The following is a 16,144-nucleotide window of genomic DNA, read 5'->3' on the forward strand; positions in this document are numbered from 1 at the left end:
GTATATGTATAACAAGTTTTCAAACTTACTTCGGAGCACTTTACAACCTCTAAAATGCCGATCTAAACGTATATGTATACTTGATGTAATGAGTCGATATTATTGTACACGAAAAAAAATATTAAGTTCTATATAAAATATTTATATTCCGGTGTTTTAAAACGTCGCTAATTTTCGGTCAAAGTATGAAAAAAACTTAATTTTGAGTTTGATTTTCAAAGAATAAAGGTTGGGGTCGGGGGTTAAAGGCACTTCACGCACAAAATCTGTGCGTGAAAGGACTAAAGTGTAAATGTACACTTTAGTCCTTTTACGCACATAATCTGTGAGTAAAGGCTATTTAGGTTTTTTTTTTTAATGGGTTAGTTTGGTTCCAAAAATTTATTTTTGGGTTAGAAAGTCTTGGGCTCCTCTATTATGGGGTTGTTTGGTTCATTAAATTGAAATGTCACGTAGGATCCAGTAGCTTATTATTTACGTTCGAATTCCCACGTTATAATACCCCATTTCCTCTTTCCCTACCCTATGTAATTCAAAAAAAAAATTATAATGTCACCAAACTATGGGATGGTAAGTACCATCTATACTTAATTAAAAGTTTCGAATTCGACCACCATAGGACGTGGTGTAGCAGATAGGGCCCCTCTCTTTGAGAAACCAAAAAAAAAATGTTTCGGATTCGAGTATAGAATCATCTTTAATAGAAAGCACTTTATCTTTAAAGTGGAACTTTCGGACACAAAATTTAAATTGGGATAATTACAGCCCCAATATCTTTGAGTGATCTAATTTGCAAAATAGCCAGCAAATGTATAAGATTTGTATATTTATACTTAAATATACATATATTATCTAGTGTATAAGTTTTATATATTTGAGTTATTGTCGGTCATTAAGTTTGAGTGGAGGGACATAAATGAAAGAATCCCAATTTAAATTAGTTGGGTTCCAAAATACATACTGAATACCGAATGAGAATTTTTTTTTAAAAAAAGGTTATGATTTTTCAAATTGTAATATAAAAAATAATAACTATTGAATTACTCAATGCATATTAAAAGTCAAAATATATGATGTATAAATCGTAATCTAAAGGAAACCAGGATCAAATTTGCCTATACTATCTTATATTGTGCAACTTCCCCTCGCCTAATATTTTGTGTCTAATTCTACCTCCACTCAAAGTTAAAAAGTATTGTGTTTTGTCCTTGATCGGTAACGCAACTCCAACCTGAAGTATAACAAAATGTAAAGGTAACTTCTTTACTATAATATTTTCCTCAAAAGCATTTTTACACGTGAAATCCACCCATATTATGCTAAGATTAATGTTAGGGACAAACACAAGATGATGCTAAAAGCAAGGATAGGAATAAATCCAAAGTATAATGGAACATAAAACTGAGCAATTAATAGTATCGTTTAATGGAAAATTTGTACCTTTCCCTAATCTAAAGCATGTCTTTACTCTTTACCATTATATCCTCAATTTTTTAATAGCGTTGTATAGTTTGTGAATAACCTATCCAAATTAAAGAGTTCAAAATTAAGTTATGCAATTTTACTTTAATTATTCTCAACCACTGTTCAAGAAAAGTGAATAAAGAAGAACTACATGCAAGCTTCTTCTCATTCCTAAAAAAAATATACTAGCAATTCAATTAGATTCTCAGGGAAATAAGCCGCAGTTGCAACTACGCCTCAATCCTAAATAAATTGGGGTCATTATAACTATATAAAATCAATTAAAAAATTTATTGATTTAAGAAGCAAGACCAAAAAAACACAAAGGGAATAAAGAGGGAAGAGATTGATAGAAAACTGTGCGTGAAATTCAAGAGAACTAAAACCACTTGCAGGTCACATCAAGATAGCTTTACTGTTGCTCCTAATTCTTATGGAATTATTTCTTTTAGTCCATCTAATTCTGCAAGTGTATCTAACGTTCCTGTGGGTCCAAATGCATGGAGATCTCTTTCAAAAATGTGATAATATGGAAAATCCTGTTAGTCAGTTCTTCAATTTTAAATTGTCCAATAATTGCAATATCTATAAATGAGTCAATCAAATACTCCCATGTCAATTCCCTTCCTGCCGCTCATGCAGTTAGTAATCTTATTTTTCCAAACTCTCCAGCCCTGCCACTCTTTTTTCTTTTTGGTTTTCCACCTGGTATCAGTACCCACTTTAGGGCCCGACTAGTACGGATTCATGCAAAAAGCTCACTCTGGGCAGTAAAACGCTTCCTGCCAGAGACGACTCCATTCTCAGGACTCTATTGTTCTCCTTGCTCGCCTTACAAAGGAAATATTAGTCCAAAAAAGAGACTAAGAACTGCAAGAGAAAATATGTATGAAGTGTGTGAAGATGCCAACTTCTGCATACACACTGCTATCAACTCCATTTACATCCTTGTTTGAGATGTATAAATTCCCAGGGATTTTGAGAAAAGGGACAGGAGGGGGAACTTATAAGATCACCAAAAATTAAAAATAAAAATAAAAAATTGTTCCAAAGCCTCGAAGAGAATTCACAAGACGATCCACTACTAAGTTTGCTTCCCTGTATGATATACTGATTTTGTATTCAATGCAGCCCAGTCTTCAGATGATTAATCAAAAAAGTAAGACTGGAAGTGCAAGTGCATTACTTCTAGGTAGATTCAGCCACCAGCGCGAGAAACTCTCTGTCATTCCAAGGTTTGAAGGCTCCTCCATGAACGACATTCTAGCAAAACACCAAATAAAAAAGTACATGCTTCATTTACATTACTAAATTTGTCTATAAACAGCTAGAATGCAATAAAAAGAACAACAACAATAACAACTATGCCAACACACAACTAGTATGCAATAAATAGAACAATAAACAATAACAAATATGCCTCAGTCCTGAACAATAACAAGCTGACTATATGACTCTCACTTCTTCATTTAAGCCCATTTCATATTATATTATCATCATACATGCAATAAATTAAACGTACGCAAAATGGTAATGACGTTTCACCTTCACATATTAACGCATTGAGTATTTATCTGCAACATAGGTCTAATTATAATGAAGAACAAATTCCTTAAAAGTAACTAAAACTGATGATTTAAAGAAAAAAATAATCAAGGATGATGAAGCTGGCATTTGCTACAAAAGCACAACTCATGGATGTCCTTCTATATCTTTTGCTAGTTCCGAATTCGTTATCGATTTAATTCTTACCTAATTTAGTGAAAATGCATAGAAAACTAGCCCAAACAAGACTTAAAGCATATTTACTTTTCATAAAGTCAGGTAATTAGGTACTTGCTGATTTCCCACCTGATCAAATCAACATCATTCTATTTTTTTTTTTTTTTGGGATAAAGTATCAACATTATCGGTGGTAGGGCCACCTTGCTCAAAGGGGTGTCGATTGACACCCCTTGGAAAATTTATACTGTGTCGATAGGTAAAAAATATTTATAAATAATATACTAATATGTTTGAATCCCCGTGGTGAAAACCCTGGTTCCGCCACTGAACATCATCATTCTTTTGTTAATGTTGTTAATAAAATGATGATTGCATCACTTGTTTCTCTAGAATTCAAATTCAAACTAGCAATTAGTTTCAGAGATAGCTTGAAACCTCATATATAGAACATATATCCATATAAAAATATCTTTTGACCAACAACATTCTTTCATTGATTAGCAACAGAAGGACGTACACATATCAAAAGCTCAAGCCGAAAGAAAACCGTCAATCTATTCTTCATCAATAGGGCTGAGATGAGCCACTCACCTGTAACCAAAACGTAAAGCCACGCATGATCTTCAACTTTTTCCTCTTGTCATTATCAAATTCAATGAGCTTTTCCTTAAGGTCTGCAAGTATAAATTGAAAGATGTCATATTTGTAATGGCGTACAGTGCAACTAAAGTCAAAATTAAGCACAAATTTGAATGACTTCATAGTGCCAAAAGTGTAGAGAATTTAGAGAGAGCACACAAAATGCAAGGTGAAGTTGAAGATTCGCATTGATGTCCAGCAGATATGAGCACATCAAACTTACCAAAGAGGAAAAAAAAAAATCTACTACAATATCAGTTAATTAATGTTTCTAGCAATCTATGATCCCAAATTTCCCAAAATATCCAAGAACAGATAGACTAGTTATCATTTCTAGCAACAGACAATCCCAAATTTCCCTAAATACCCAAGAACAACTAGCTTTCAACAAAGAGCTTCCACTGTTTACTTATCAAAGGAAAAAAAACGGAGCTTCCACTGTTTCATTAGGCAAACTGTTGTTATAGAAACATGGATTATTTTAGTTGAAGGAACAGTGGACCACAACTTAAATTTAAACTAGTTCCTTCATCATTCAACTAAAAATGAGCTAGTTTTTGTAGGCCTTGGGGTTCCTATTCCCAAGTGAAAAGAAGAGAAGGGTTAGTTCTTGGTGGGCATACAAGGAACAATAATTTTCAATTGCTCTATTTTTAATAACTGTGGTGTCCGGCCTAGCTTGAGCACCTCGACTAGTTTAACGGGGTACCTGCTAATAACTATCTCCCACCAGCACAGGTAACCCCCAATAATTTTGTCTGTATGGCTTGGTAGTGTTTTTTGCCTCAATTGGGCTTGAACTTAAAACCTCATGCTTCTCAACCCACGTCATTGACCACTAGGTCACACCCTTGGGTAGTTGGGTGCATGTTGTTTATTACTGCTAGAATTTCAATATATGATGCACTTTTACAAATATTCAATTCACCATAGTGATGTCCTAGATGATAAGCTTCTTCATAAAACGTGGGAAACAGATGATTTCTGAAGTTTAAAATTGAAAAAGAAAATTGCAGGACGACGACACCAAAGTACAAAAATCATTATTCCATTTTTCTTGAGTGGTAAGATTGTTACAAAATATAATCAGGGCTCAAATTTTAGTGGAGAGCAAAGAAATTTCGAATAGACTTCGTGACAAAATCCATGCGGAGCATTATGTCAATATTCAAACCTAGCGAAGCATGACATCTGTGGTTCAAAACATGAGTGTACAATACTTGGAGAAAGAAAATAAGTATTTGAATTTCACCCAAATAGAGATTTTATTACAGCTTTTGCTGCTTCATTTTTTGTTTATCATTAAGTTTGGCTGATATGGTGGATAATAATACCTAAAAGTTCTCCAGCTTGACGGACACTGGCTTCAAATATATTATAGGGTGAAAAATTCCGTATCTTTTGTGAAAATGTATTAGGAGTTAGGACTGAGGATCTCACTCTAGGAAAAGTACAAAACTTTGCGGGAGACCAACAATTTGAAAAAGGATTCCTAGTTTCTTACTGTTCATAATTATTTTTCTCTCTTTTTTTTCCGTATTCCGTTCACACATAAGCCTATTGCCCCAAACTTCACTTAGCAATTGACCTCCTAAAACTCGGAAGGTTGTAACAACATCCAATAGACAGATCAATTTGTTTCTTTTTAGAATGAAGCAATATTAGAAATAAATTCACCTTCGTTGGGGAAACCAACCTAATTATGCTATGGCCTATGGGTGGTATAAAGGAACAGAATTCCATGAAATCTTACAACCAACCTATTCTTTTAATGCAAAATCCCTTTGGACTGGTCATGCTTTGTACTAAGTGAAATCTCAAATCATTTTATGTTATTCATTTGCCTTGACAGCATAATTTACTGAAACTAGCAAGACATCCAAAGATGAAATCAGAGACTGTAAAATGTATAGTGTTTCACAATATACAAAGGAAATTACTCCAAGCAATTTGGGTTCAATGATAGGTGACAACCATTATCCAAATTTTTACTAATGTTTGAGCGGCTATTGATTCACCTAACAACATGTTATACTAGACATATGCCAAAACTCTGTAAACAGTGGAAATTGTATTATCGATGAAAATCTTACAGGATGTTGAACTTACCTTCATAGAGTTCCAGATATGATTTTCCCATTTTCGTTGTCTTGTAACTGCTCAGTCCCCCTCTACGCGTTTCCATATTCCTTTCCACTGGTTTTTTATCGTTGACATATGTCCATAGCTCTTTGTACTCCTCTGTATTGTAAGGCTTCTTCAGAAGATCCATGACTTTCTGCCTGAACTTGGACTGCACATTTTTCAGTGGATATATCTTTGACATTAGCATTCATTGAAGCTTATTCACATCCAAGCATCATGAAGAACTATTTCCAGAAACTACAAACTAACAAACTGAGCGGGTAAGGACGAAAAGTAAGAGCCTGTTTGTTCAGGCTTTTAATATCAGCTTAATTTGAAAAGTGCTTTTCAAAAAAATACCTTTAGTGAGAAGCAACTTGTGTTTGATTAATCATTTTGAAAACACTTTTTAGAAGCAATTAGTATTTGGCCAAGCTTTGAAAAGTGCTTCTAAGTGTGTTTTCATAAAAGTGCTTTTCAAAAATGTATTTTGGGGGAGAAGTTACTTTTTTTTAGCTTCTCAAAAACAGCTTGTGCTTCTACTGAAGAACACTTTTTCTTCTCCTAAAAGCTTGGCCAAACACCTCAACTTTGGATTAAAAAAAAAAAACGCTGCTGGCCTTGAAGAAGCTTGGTCAAGCAGGCTATAAAATAGGGAGGAGAAACAAAGGTAGGAAGAACATATACTCTCGTGGTCTTTCACTAAAGAAGCAGTAAGGTTAAAGCTTCTTACCTTCTCGAGCGTATCACTATTGTCGTAAAGGATTTCAAGGTCATCTTCAGCAGCTTCATATTCAATATTGCAACCACTTCTTAACGAGGTTTTCATGCTCCAATTTTCATTTTGAAGATTCTCCAGGAGTAACACATATTCTTCACCTACATCAGATGCTTCTTCTTTGCCTGTGACATGAACTGGTTTCTTCCCTTTTCCCATCATCTTCTCCTCACCCGACTTTATCTTAGTCTCACTCTTGCCCTGTCCATCAGATGCTGCTTCTTTGCCTGTGACATGAACTGGTTTACTCCCTTTCTCTGTCATCTTCTCCTTACCCGACTTTATCTTAGTCTCACTCTTGCGTTGTCTCTTGGATGGACCACGTTTTCCCGTGCTAATCTTCCGCCTCATAGTCCCATTTTTCCTCTGAGAAGTTGGATCGGAAGGCTCAAATATCACATCCACATCTCCCATGGATCTAGCTGTTGACATTCTCCGTTTTTTTACCTCAACTTTGCGACGAGTAGGATGCGAGTTTTTCTCATCCTTTTGCATCTCTATATCTTTCTTTTTTTTCCAACAGGCACATACACGCTCATCATCACAGTCACACTCTTTTTCATACTTTATGGACACAGGTAACCCGTCCTCTGTCTCAGCGTTAAGCACATATGACTTCCCATCTGGCTTAGCATTAGCCAAAAACATCTTGTACTGCGGGTCAGCTTCATCCTCGTCCTCATACTCAACTTCAACCTCATAATAGCTGCCATCATTTCCATATTCATTTGTGTATGACTGAGAATCTATATCATAGTTATAGAGATGCTTCAAAAACTCGAAATAATCTTCATCGACATTATCCGAGCTTGAAATCTTTTGCATGAAACGAATATTATCACTAACAGTCTCTGCCTTTTTGTTTCCACGTCTTGCTTCATAAAAAATATCCCAGTTTCTCAATCCTGGTCGCCCCATTGTAATGGAATTCAGCTCCAACAAATCAACAGCTCACGACAACAAATTCACTGCTACTTCACCCCAATTCCAACTATTCATAGACATAGAGACTCATTAAACTTCATAAATTTCACCATCTATGTGAAGTGCAGGTATCCTTCTGAAAACTCCAGCCGCTAGAAAACAAAAGGAATAATCAATGTCCATAAAAAGAAAAACAATAAAAAAAAAAATGGAAGGAATATAATCAATGTCAATGGACTGAAAAGACATGAAAATGAAAAAAATTAGAATTCAAGAACTCGTGTATGTACGTACAATATATACATACTTATATATGTGCTTGTGTGTGTACTTTAACAAACTCTTCATTGCCTTGCCATACCAGCATCATAGGTATGACATAGGTATTGGGACTCCATAAGGATATTTCCAAATAAACTATAAACTTTCTATTGGTTAAACATATTCGCACTAGATATTTATACACACTTGTGTCGAATACATATTTGTACCTAAGTCCGTCAACGATGCTTTTTTTATAAAGGGGTGTTCGGATCAGCATGTGCACACCTCGACTATTCCTTGAGTACCTACTACTTTCTATCAGCACATGTATCGGGTAACTCCGAATCCTGGTATACCATGGTTTCCACCTACTTCATTGGCAAGCCACACGTTCAAGTGCAAATTCGTCGAAGATACTTCAAAAAGCTTTTCATTCGAGGTTTACATACTCAAACGACGAATAAAAAACTAAAATCCAAGAACTCAAGATGTAAACAATACCCAAAAGGAAATGAAGAAATCTATAAATTAAATCCCATAAAGGCCAACTAGCACCTTTTGAAGATAACTCCTTGTCATCAAATGGGAAAAAGGACTGTGCGAGGGGTACAAAAATTAATTCGTATATTCAAGATCAACATTATTTTTTATGCACATAAAACAAATGTTTAATCTCTAGACTTCTTTGTGTTTTTTACTTTTTTATATTTTGAATCTTAGTGAAAATCTTGCCTCCGCCGCTACCTTTGATAAATAAACAGAAGCCTAAAATTTGTAAACGATACAAAATCCAACCAAAACAAAAACATGAAAATAAACAAAAAAGCAATCTAAATCAATAACAACAACAACTACAACATACACAATGTAATCCCACAACTAGGGTTTGGGCAAGGGTAGAGTGTACATAATTATTTTTACGTACATATAATAAATGTTGAATCTCTCGACTTTTTCGTGTTTTTGCTTCTTGGTATTTATGAATCTGAGTTAAACTCTTAACTCCGCCACTAACTTTAATAAATAAACAGAAGCTTAAAATTTGCAAACAATACAAAATCTAACCAAAACAAAAACATTGTAATAAACAAAACAAAAAAATGTATATCAATAACAACAACAACGCAATACCCAGTGTAATCCCACAAGTGGGGTTTGGGGATGGGTAGAGTGTACAAATTATTTTTACGTACATACAATAAATGTTGAATCTCTCGACTCTTTCGTGTTTTTGCTTCTTTGTATTTTTGAATCTTAGTTAAAATCTTGCCTCCGCTGCTACTTTTAATAAATAAACAGAAGCCTAAATTTTGCAAACGTACTAAATCCAAACAAAACAAAAACATGGGTATAAACAAAAAAATCAATGTATATAAACAACAACAGCAACATACTCAATGTAGTCCACAAGTTAGTCTGGAAGTGTAAAGTGTATGCACAACTTACTACTCTCTTGGGAGGAATGTATATCATTTAGCAACAAAAAAAACGCGCAGACAGACGAGTAATCCCAAGAAATAAACTATCTATTACCAAATAGAATAGGGACACACACGAGTAAAGAAAGTGAAAGTTTACCTCAGTGAATAGCAAAGAAGAGGAAATAGAAAGAGACCCACAAAAAAAAAAAAAAAAAAAAAAAAAAACAAGAGCCTAAAATTTGCAAACGATACAAAATCCAAACAAAACAAAAACAAAAACATGGGTAAAAACAAAAATTCAATGTAATCAACAACAACAAATGTTGTTTTTTATTTATACAAAAGATCAATGTATATCATTTAGCAATAAAATAAAAAGAACGCGAAGAGGCAGACACATATACATACACACACAATCCCAGGAAATAAACTAGCCACTCCGCTCCAATTTAAGTGTGTTGCTTTTATTCTTAGTCTATGCCAAAAGAGTGTCTCTATATTTAACAAGTCCATAATTTAAATTTTCTATCTAACAAATTTATAAATATTTTAGTACATTATTCATATTTTTAATTTAATTTACACTCTCCACATGATTCAAAATTTATTTTTTAAAATTTTGTATCTAATCAAACTAATGCACTTAAATTGCAACAGAGGAGTAATATTAAAGGGACAAACACGAGTAAAGAAAGTGAAATTTTACCTCAGTGAAAGCAAAGAATGAGAAAAAAGAAAGAGACCCACAAAAATACTAGTCGTATGTTGTCTGAAGTAAAAAAAAAAAAAAAAAAAAAAAAAGACAACTTGAGCTAGTGACTGAACGAATCACTGTCCTATTAAAAGCCCTTTTTTGGCTGCAACTTTTTTTAATTTCTATTTGTCACCTTTATCTCTCTCTCTCTCTTTTTTAGTCACTCCTTGGATTTTCACAATCTTCGAGAGATTAGATTTTATTGATGTAGTCACAATTTTAGAAAATTGCATAATTGGACATCATAAGATATTGTTTTCAACTTTAATCTCGAGTTAATAAAATAAAAAACCCCCAACTTTAAAATATTCACGCGGGAAGACTTTACTACACATTAAGCATAAGTTCTAGTTGTAATGTATGTATAAGTTAGTTTTGCGCCTATGATACAAAAAAATTGAAACATTTTAATAAATTACAAAAATTGAAAGATAACGTAAATGCTGCTTGGGCAAGATTTTTCAATTGTAGTGACGGATTCCCCTTGTCAATTCAATTGGAGCAAAAAGGGTGAAAGTAGGAGCGGAGGAAGAGGAAAAAACGCACACAAACAGACACACACACACAAAAAAAAGAAATCGTGATCAATCCCAAGAAATAAACTCATATAGTACTCCCTCTGGATAAAAAATAGCATTTGTCTAATTATATTTTTAAGTGTTATGTGATTAATTTCAATACCTATTTAATTAGAAATAGTTTAATCAAATTATTTATTTTTATTTAGAAATTATTATTTTCTGAAGCGGTGCAAATGGCTATGAGGACAGTACCAAATAAAAAGGGACACAAACGAGTAAAGAAAGTGAAATTGTACCTCAGTGAATAGCAAAGAAGAGAAAATAGAAAGAACCCACAAAATCTCTGCGTACAGCCTGAAAAAGAAGTGAAGAAATGGAAGTATGAAAAAGACCAACAACACGAATTATCATTGTCCAATGAAAAGCTGTCTTTTTTGCTGCAACTTTTTAAAATTTCTAGTTGTCACCTCTCTCTCTCTCTCTCTCTCTCTCTCTCTTAATCACTCCTTAGAGTTTCACAATCTTCGAGAGATTAGATTTATTTAGGCCGTTTGTCCATAGATATAAAAAAAAAAAAAAAAAAAAAAATTGAATTTTGGAGTTAGAGTTGGAGTTGGAGTTGTGTTTGATCATAATTTTTGAAATTATAGTTTTTGGTAAAATGTAGTGGTAAAAAAGTGAATTTTTTTTAAAAATAAGTTTTTTGAGTTTTTGGTATTCCAGAATATAACTTCAAGTTGTATTCAAAATTCTTATGGTCAAACACTGATTCCAAAAAAAATAAAAAAAAAATCGAAATAAAGTGAATAATTGTTATGGCCAAACGGGGGCTTAAAGTAGTCACCAATTTTAGAAAATTGCACAAATTGGACATCCTAAGGGGTTATCTTAAACTTTTTATATCCCTTTGATAAAAAGAAAATTAAAAATAACCCCCAACTTAAAAATATTCGCGCGGGAAGACTTTATTGCACATTAAGCATTAGTTTTAGTTGTAATGTACGCATAAGCTAATTGTCTACAAAAATAAAAATTCAAAATATTTTAATAAGTTACAGATATTGAAGATCATTTAATATGCTGCTTGGGCAAAATATTTCAATTGTATTGATTGGTTCCCCTTTTCAAAATTTAATTGGCACAAAAAGGAAGAGGAGGTGCAAGAAGCTGAGGGAGAGGAATAAATGGTTAACATAGAATTAGTAATTTTAAGAAGAAATAAGTAACGTTAAATACCATCACTTAAAAAAAAGAAAAAAGAAGATGAATAAACGATTAACATAGAATTGATAGTTTTAAGTAGGAATAAGTAATGTTGAGAAGCATTACGTAAGAAGAAAATAAATAAACTTTAAATATTATTTAAGTTATAATAAATGAAATAAATAGCATTAAATATTAATAATGCCACGTCCCAAACGAAATGAAGACGTGGTCGGTACTCGCTACCTCCAAATCACTTACGGAACTAAGATGTGTATTTCCAATTAGATAGGAAATAACATGCAAAGTTTATTTTCTTATTCTGTCGTCGTTTTTTAACAGAAAAGGTCAAAATATTCTTAAATTATGTAAAATTGTCGAAAAAAAAGTCCTCTATTAATAATTTGGTCCCAAAATGCCCCTACTGTTACTTAATTTGATCAAAAGTATCCATTTCCTACTAAATACATTGTTTCTTCTTTTTAAACACATTCTTTTCCTAATACATTTATAATTTTTAAAGATCCCTTTTCTTGTTTCTTTTGTTTTAAAATCCCTTTAACTAGTAAAAAGGTGGCAAGGATTTTTGTTTCTTTATATTTTGAATCTTAGTGAAAATCTTGTCTCCAATACTAACTTTTATTGGAGTAATAAATAAACAAGAGCCTAAAGTTTGCAAACGTACAAAATCAAACAAAACAAAAACATGGGTATAAACAAAAAATCAAAGTATATCATTTAGCAAAAATAAAGAAAACGTGCACACACACACACATACACACCCAAAAAAAAAAAAAAACGTGAACAATCCCAAGATATAAAACCCATTCCAAAGGTAAAAAAGGACACACACGAGTAAAGAAAGTGAAATTTACCTCAGTGAATAGCAAAAAAGAAAATAGAAAAAGCGATCCACAAAAACATATGTAATAAATGTTGAATTTCTGGATTTATTGGTGTTTTTGTTTCTTTAAATTTGAATCTTGTTAAAAATCTTGACTCCGCCCCTAACTTTAATAAATAAACAAGAGCCTAGAATTTGCAAACGATACAAAATCCAAACAAAACAAAAACATGGATATAAACAAAAAATGAATCAACAACAACATTCCCGGTGTGTAAATCCACAAGTAGGGTCTGCAAAGGATAGAGCGTAAGAAGACCTTACCCCACCTTGGAGGAATGTATATAGCAAAAAAAAACGCGCATAGACACACATACACACACAAAATCGTAAACAATGACAAGAAATAAACTCACATATAATCCAAATATAAAAGGGACACGCACGAATAAAGAAAGTGAAATTTTACCTCAGTGAATAGCAAAGAAGAAAAAATAGAAGGATACCCACAAAAACTCTGCGTATAACCTGAAAAGGAAGAAAAATGAAGGAATTAAAAAGGCAACAACTCAAATTAATTGATCACTGTCCTATTAAAAGCCCTTTTTTTCGGTGCAACTCTTTTTTCATTTCTATTGGTCAACTTCTATTTCTCTCCCCATCTCTCTCTCTCCTCTTTTATTATTTTTTATCACTGCATAGATTTTCACAATTTGGAGAGATTATATGAGAGTAGTCAAGATTTAACTTTGATGTAAGCATCTTTTAGAATTGTCTAATTACACTCAACCCCTCTATAATATGGCTCGGTTTGGGATACACACCTTTTATTTTAAAATTATAACATGTATACCCCTATACTATAGAAATTCTACACCTACACTCCATATGAGATATATATGTAATTAAGTAGTTAGAATATAATTATTAAGAAGTAAATTAAAATTATAAATAATTTTAAAATATAGAGGACGGTCTTGAACTATTATCTCCGCTTAATATAATGTTTAACAAATTACCCCAACTTAAGAATATTTGCGCAGCAAACTTCTATTAGTCATTAAGCATAATTTCTAGTTGTAATGTATGCATAGGTTAGTTTTGTCTATGATAAAAAAAAAAAAAAAATTAATCATCATATTATTATATAAGTAAGAAGCCTCAACAATCCTGGTCCTAGTTCCTATGACTTTTGTGTGAGAAATTGTCATGATGATCTGGTTTATGCAGAATGTATGGAGTTGGGCAAAATACAAATATTTTGGCTGAGGCAAGAGCTGTTATGGAGGGTCTAGTGTACTGTGTAGAAAAGGGACTTCATCCTTTAATCTTGGAAACAGATTTTCTAATGATGAAGAATGTACCGATGGATTGTGGGAAAATCCATAGAGTATTATTACAATTGTGGACAGAATGAAAGAGTCGACGGCAGAATTCAATGTGACAATACTTCATGTCTATAGGGAAGGAAACACATTAGTAGATCTTTAACTAATTTAGCTTTTGATTTTGGAGGTACTTCAAGATTTAACTCTTTTTCTGAACTACCTAGTATAGGGAGAAGCGTTCTAAATTTGGATAAGCAGTGAACTGCTAATTTTAGGGTTAGAAATGCAAGAAACGCAGCAGGGTTTGATCTACTTCTTGACTTTGCAACCCAATTAGTAGAAGAATTTCTAATGGTGGTATTAGCCTTTGGCTTTTCCCATTGAAATCATGTCAATGAAAGGGAAGCAAATATCTAAGTGGTATCAACTAATGATGTTAGCAGTTCCCATGATAGACTAGTCCTTTTTTTAACCTAGAATTAATTGGACTCACTGGTTATTCAAAGTTAAGTTTGATTGGTGTATCATGCGACAGACACAACCAACACAGATGAAGTTTCAGACGAAGTTCCAACAGTCCGGAAGAGAAGAAAGCAGAGAAATTTCAGCTTAACAGTCACAACCAACACAGATGGGTCATTCGACTACACAGTACCCCATCTACAAAGAGATATATCGAATCGGGGAGCTATTCTGAGATTACCTGGCGTTTTACTCAACTATGAACTCATTTAGATAGAATAGAGTTGTTCGGGAACAAATTTTTACCAGCTGGAAGATAAAGATCAGGATTTTCTGAGTTTCATTCCTTTGCCATAGATACACTGCACCAGTAAGAGCTTGTGGTACGATAAGAAGTGTGTCCATATCGGAGATCCAGAGCCTTGAACTGAGGTGAGGTTGTGGCGAACCAACTCCGACGAGATCGCTGCTACCTGAACTCGATGTTTCCTAAGTAGGTTCTAGGGTTTAAGAGAATATCGGGCCTTTGTCCTAATTTGGGACCGTTTTTGTTTTTTGTTTAACTGTTTTTATTGTTTTATTTTTGCTATTATTAATAAAAACTAGTGTTACTTGGCCCGTGCTAAGCCCGGTCGGGCCCAATACTAACATCAAAAATAAGTTTATAATTATTTTTTAATTTTTTTCTCGCTTTTTATTACATTAAGTTATTGAAGGAGTAGTTCGACATTTTCTACAAACTCCTAAAAACTAAATCAGAATATAAAAGTATTTGAAAGTTAAAGAAGAATTTCTTTTTATTTTCAAATAAATTCATGAAATAAGAGCTCTTCTCTTTTTGTTTTATTGAATGCTTTTGAGAATATAGTGTCCAATAATCCCAATTGAACTTTATCATATGTTTGATTAATTTCACTTATTTTTTCTGAATTAAATAAATGTTGACTAACCAATTATTGCAAAAAGATATTTGAGTGCTCAATAAATGCTGTCACAATTTTCAACATCAAATAAATAAATAAACTATGATTTATTATAGTAAATAAGTGACGTTATAACTACCGGGAAATGAAATTATGCATTACAAAGCAACAACATGTTGACGAAGCTAAACATTAATTTGTTTGCAAATATTTTTCTTCTTTATTTTTCTTTATTACACTCGGCATTTCAATAGTTATTGTTGAGATTCAACATCAAATAAACCTTCTTTTTGCAAAACAATCCAAGAAGAAAGAACTAATACGACGATCGATTTTAAGCTCAAATTGATAAATAATACAAAAATATCATTGATTTTATTAGCTATGCTAAAGGTACTTTCAATAGCAAGCTCATCATATAAAAACTCAACAAATTATTCATAGTAATGTTAAATTCTAAAATCTCTAGAGGAGTTCACAAGCAATATTGTTAGTGGTATCTATAGTTTTTGAGCTTAAGATACGAGAATGAGATCCATAAATAGACTTGCAAATATCTATATATGTTAGCGATACCCATCTCAGAAAATAAAATTATTAAGTAATATATATGCACAATGTCTAATTATCTTAGTAGATTTGTTATGGCATAGCGTAATACTTTTCTTGATTTCATTTTCTTGTTAAGGAAAACAAGTGTTCCTTCTGTGTCATTTTATGTGACGGTATTACAATTTGGGTAGTCAGACCGTTTTTCTTTTACTATATTT

At 32.8% G+C, this 16,144-nt stretch overlaps 1 protein-coding gene across 3 annotated transcripts; it reads right to left on the reverse strand.

The window, feature by feature from the left end:
• Positions 1-2,349: 2,349 nt before the first annotated feature.
• Positions 2,350-15,286, reverse strand: LOC132600774 (uncharacterized). Of its 3 annotated transcripts, XM_060314154.1 has the most exons (7): positions 14,758-15,286; positions 13,131-13,189; positions 10,911-10,968; positions 6,686-7,806; positions 5,938-6,121; positions 3,781-3,863; positions 2,350-2,727 (listed from the first exon to the last, which is right to left on the reverse strand). In XM_060314154.1, the coding sequence occupies exons 4-7, from the start codon at positions 7,646-7,648 to the stop codon at positions 2,653-2,655; spliced, it is 1,305 nt and encodes a 434-aa protein (XP_060170137.1). In that variant the 5' UTR covers positions 7,649-7,806; positions 10,911-10,968; positions 13,131-13,189; positions 14,758-15,286; the 3' UTR covers positions 2,350-2,652. The 3 variants fall into 3 exon arrangements, with proteins under 3 accessions (XP_060170137.1, XP_060170138.1, XP_060170139.1); XM_060314155.1 differs by lacking the exon at positions 10,911-10,968; XM_060314156.1 differs by lacking the exons at positions 10,911-10,968; positions 13,131-13,189; positions 14,758-15,286 and adding an exon at positions 8,146-9,819.
• Between the last annotated feature and the right edge of the window lie 858 nt (positions 15,287-16,144).

The sequence above is a fragment of the Lycium barbarum genome, chromosome 6 (genome assembly GCF_019175385.1).
Source record: "Lycium barbarum isolate Lr01 chromosome 6, ASM1917538v2, whole genome shotgun sequence".
Classification (NCBI taxonomy): Eukaryota; Viridiplantae; Streptophyta; class Magnoliopsida; order Solanales; family Solanaceae; genus Lycium; species Lycium barbarum.

Excerpts from the sequence above, each read along its gene's own strand:
- LOC132600774 (XM_060314155.1), bottom strand. The coding sequence starts at position 7,648 with ATGGGGCGACCAGGATTGAGAAACTGGGATATTTTTTATGAAGCAAGA. Across the intron at positions 3,864-5,937 it reads ATATCTGGAACTCTATGAAG|ACCTTAAGGAAAAGCTCATT; the intron begins GTAAGTTCAACA and ends TTATACTTGCAG. Across the intron at positions 2,728-3,780 it reads GCTTTACGTTTTGGTTACAG|AATGTCGTTCATGGAGGAGC; the intron begins GTGAGTGGCTCA and ends GTGTTTTGCTAG.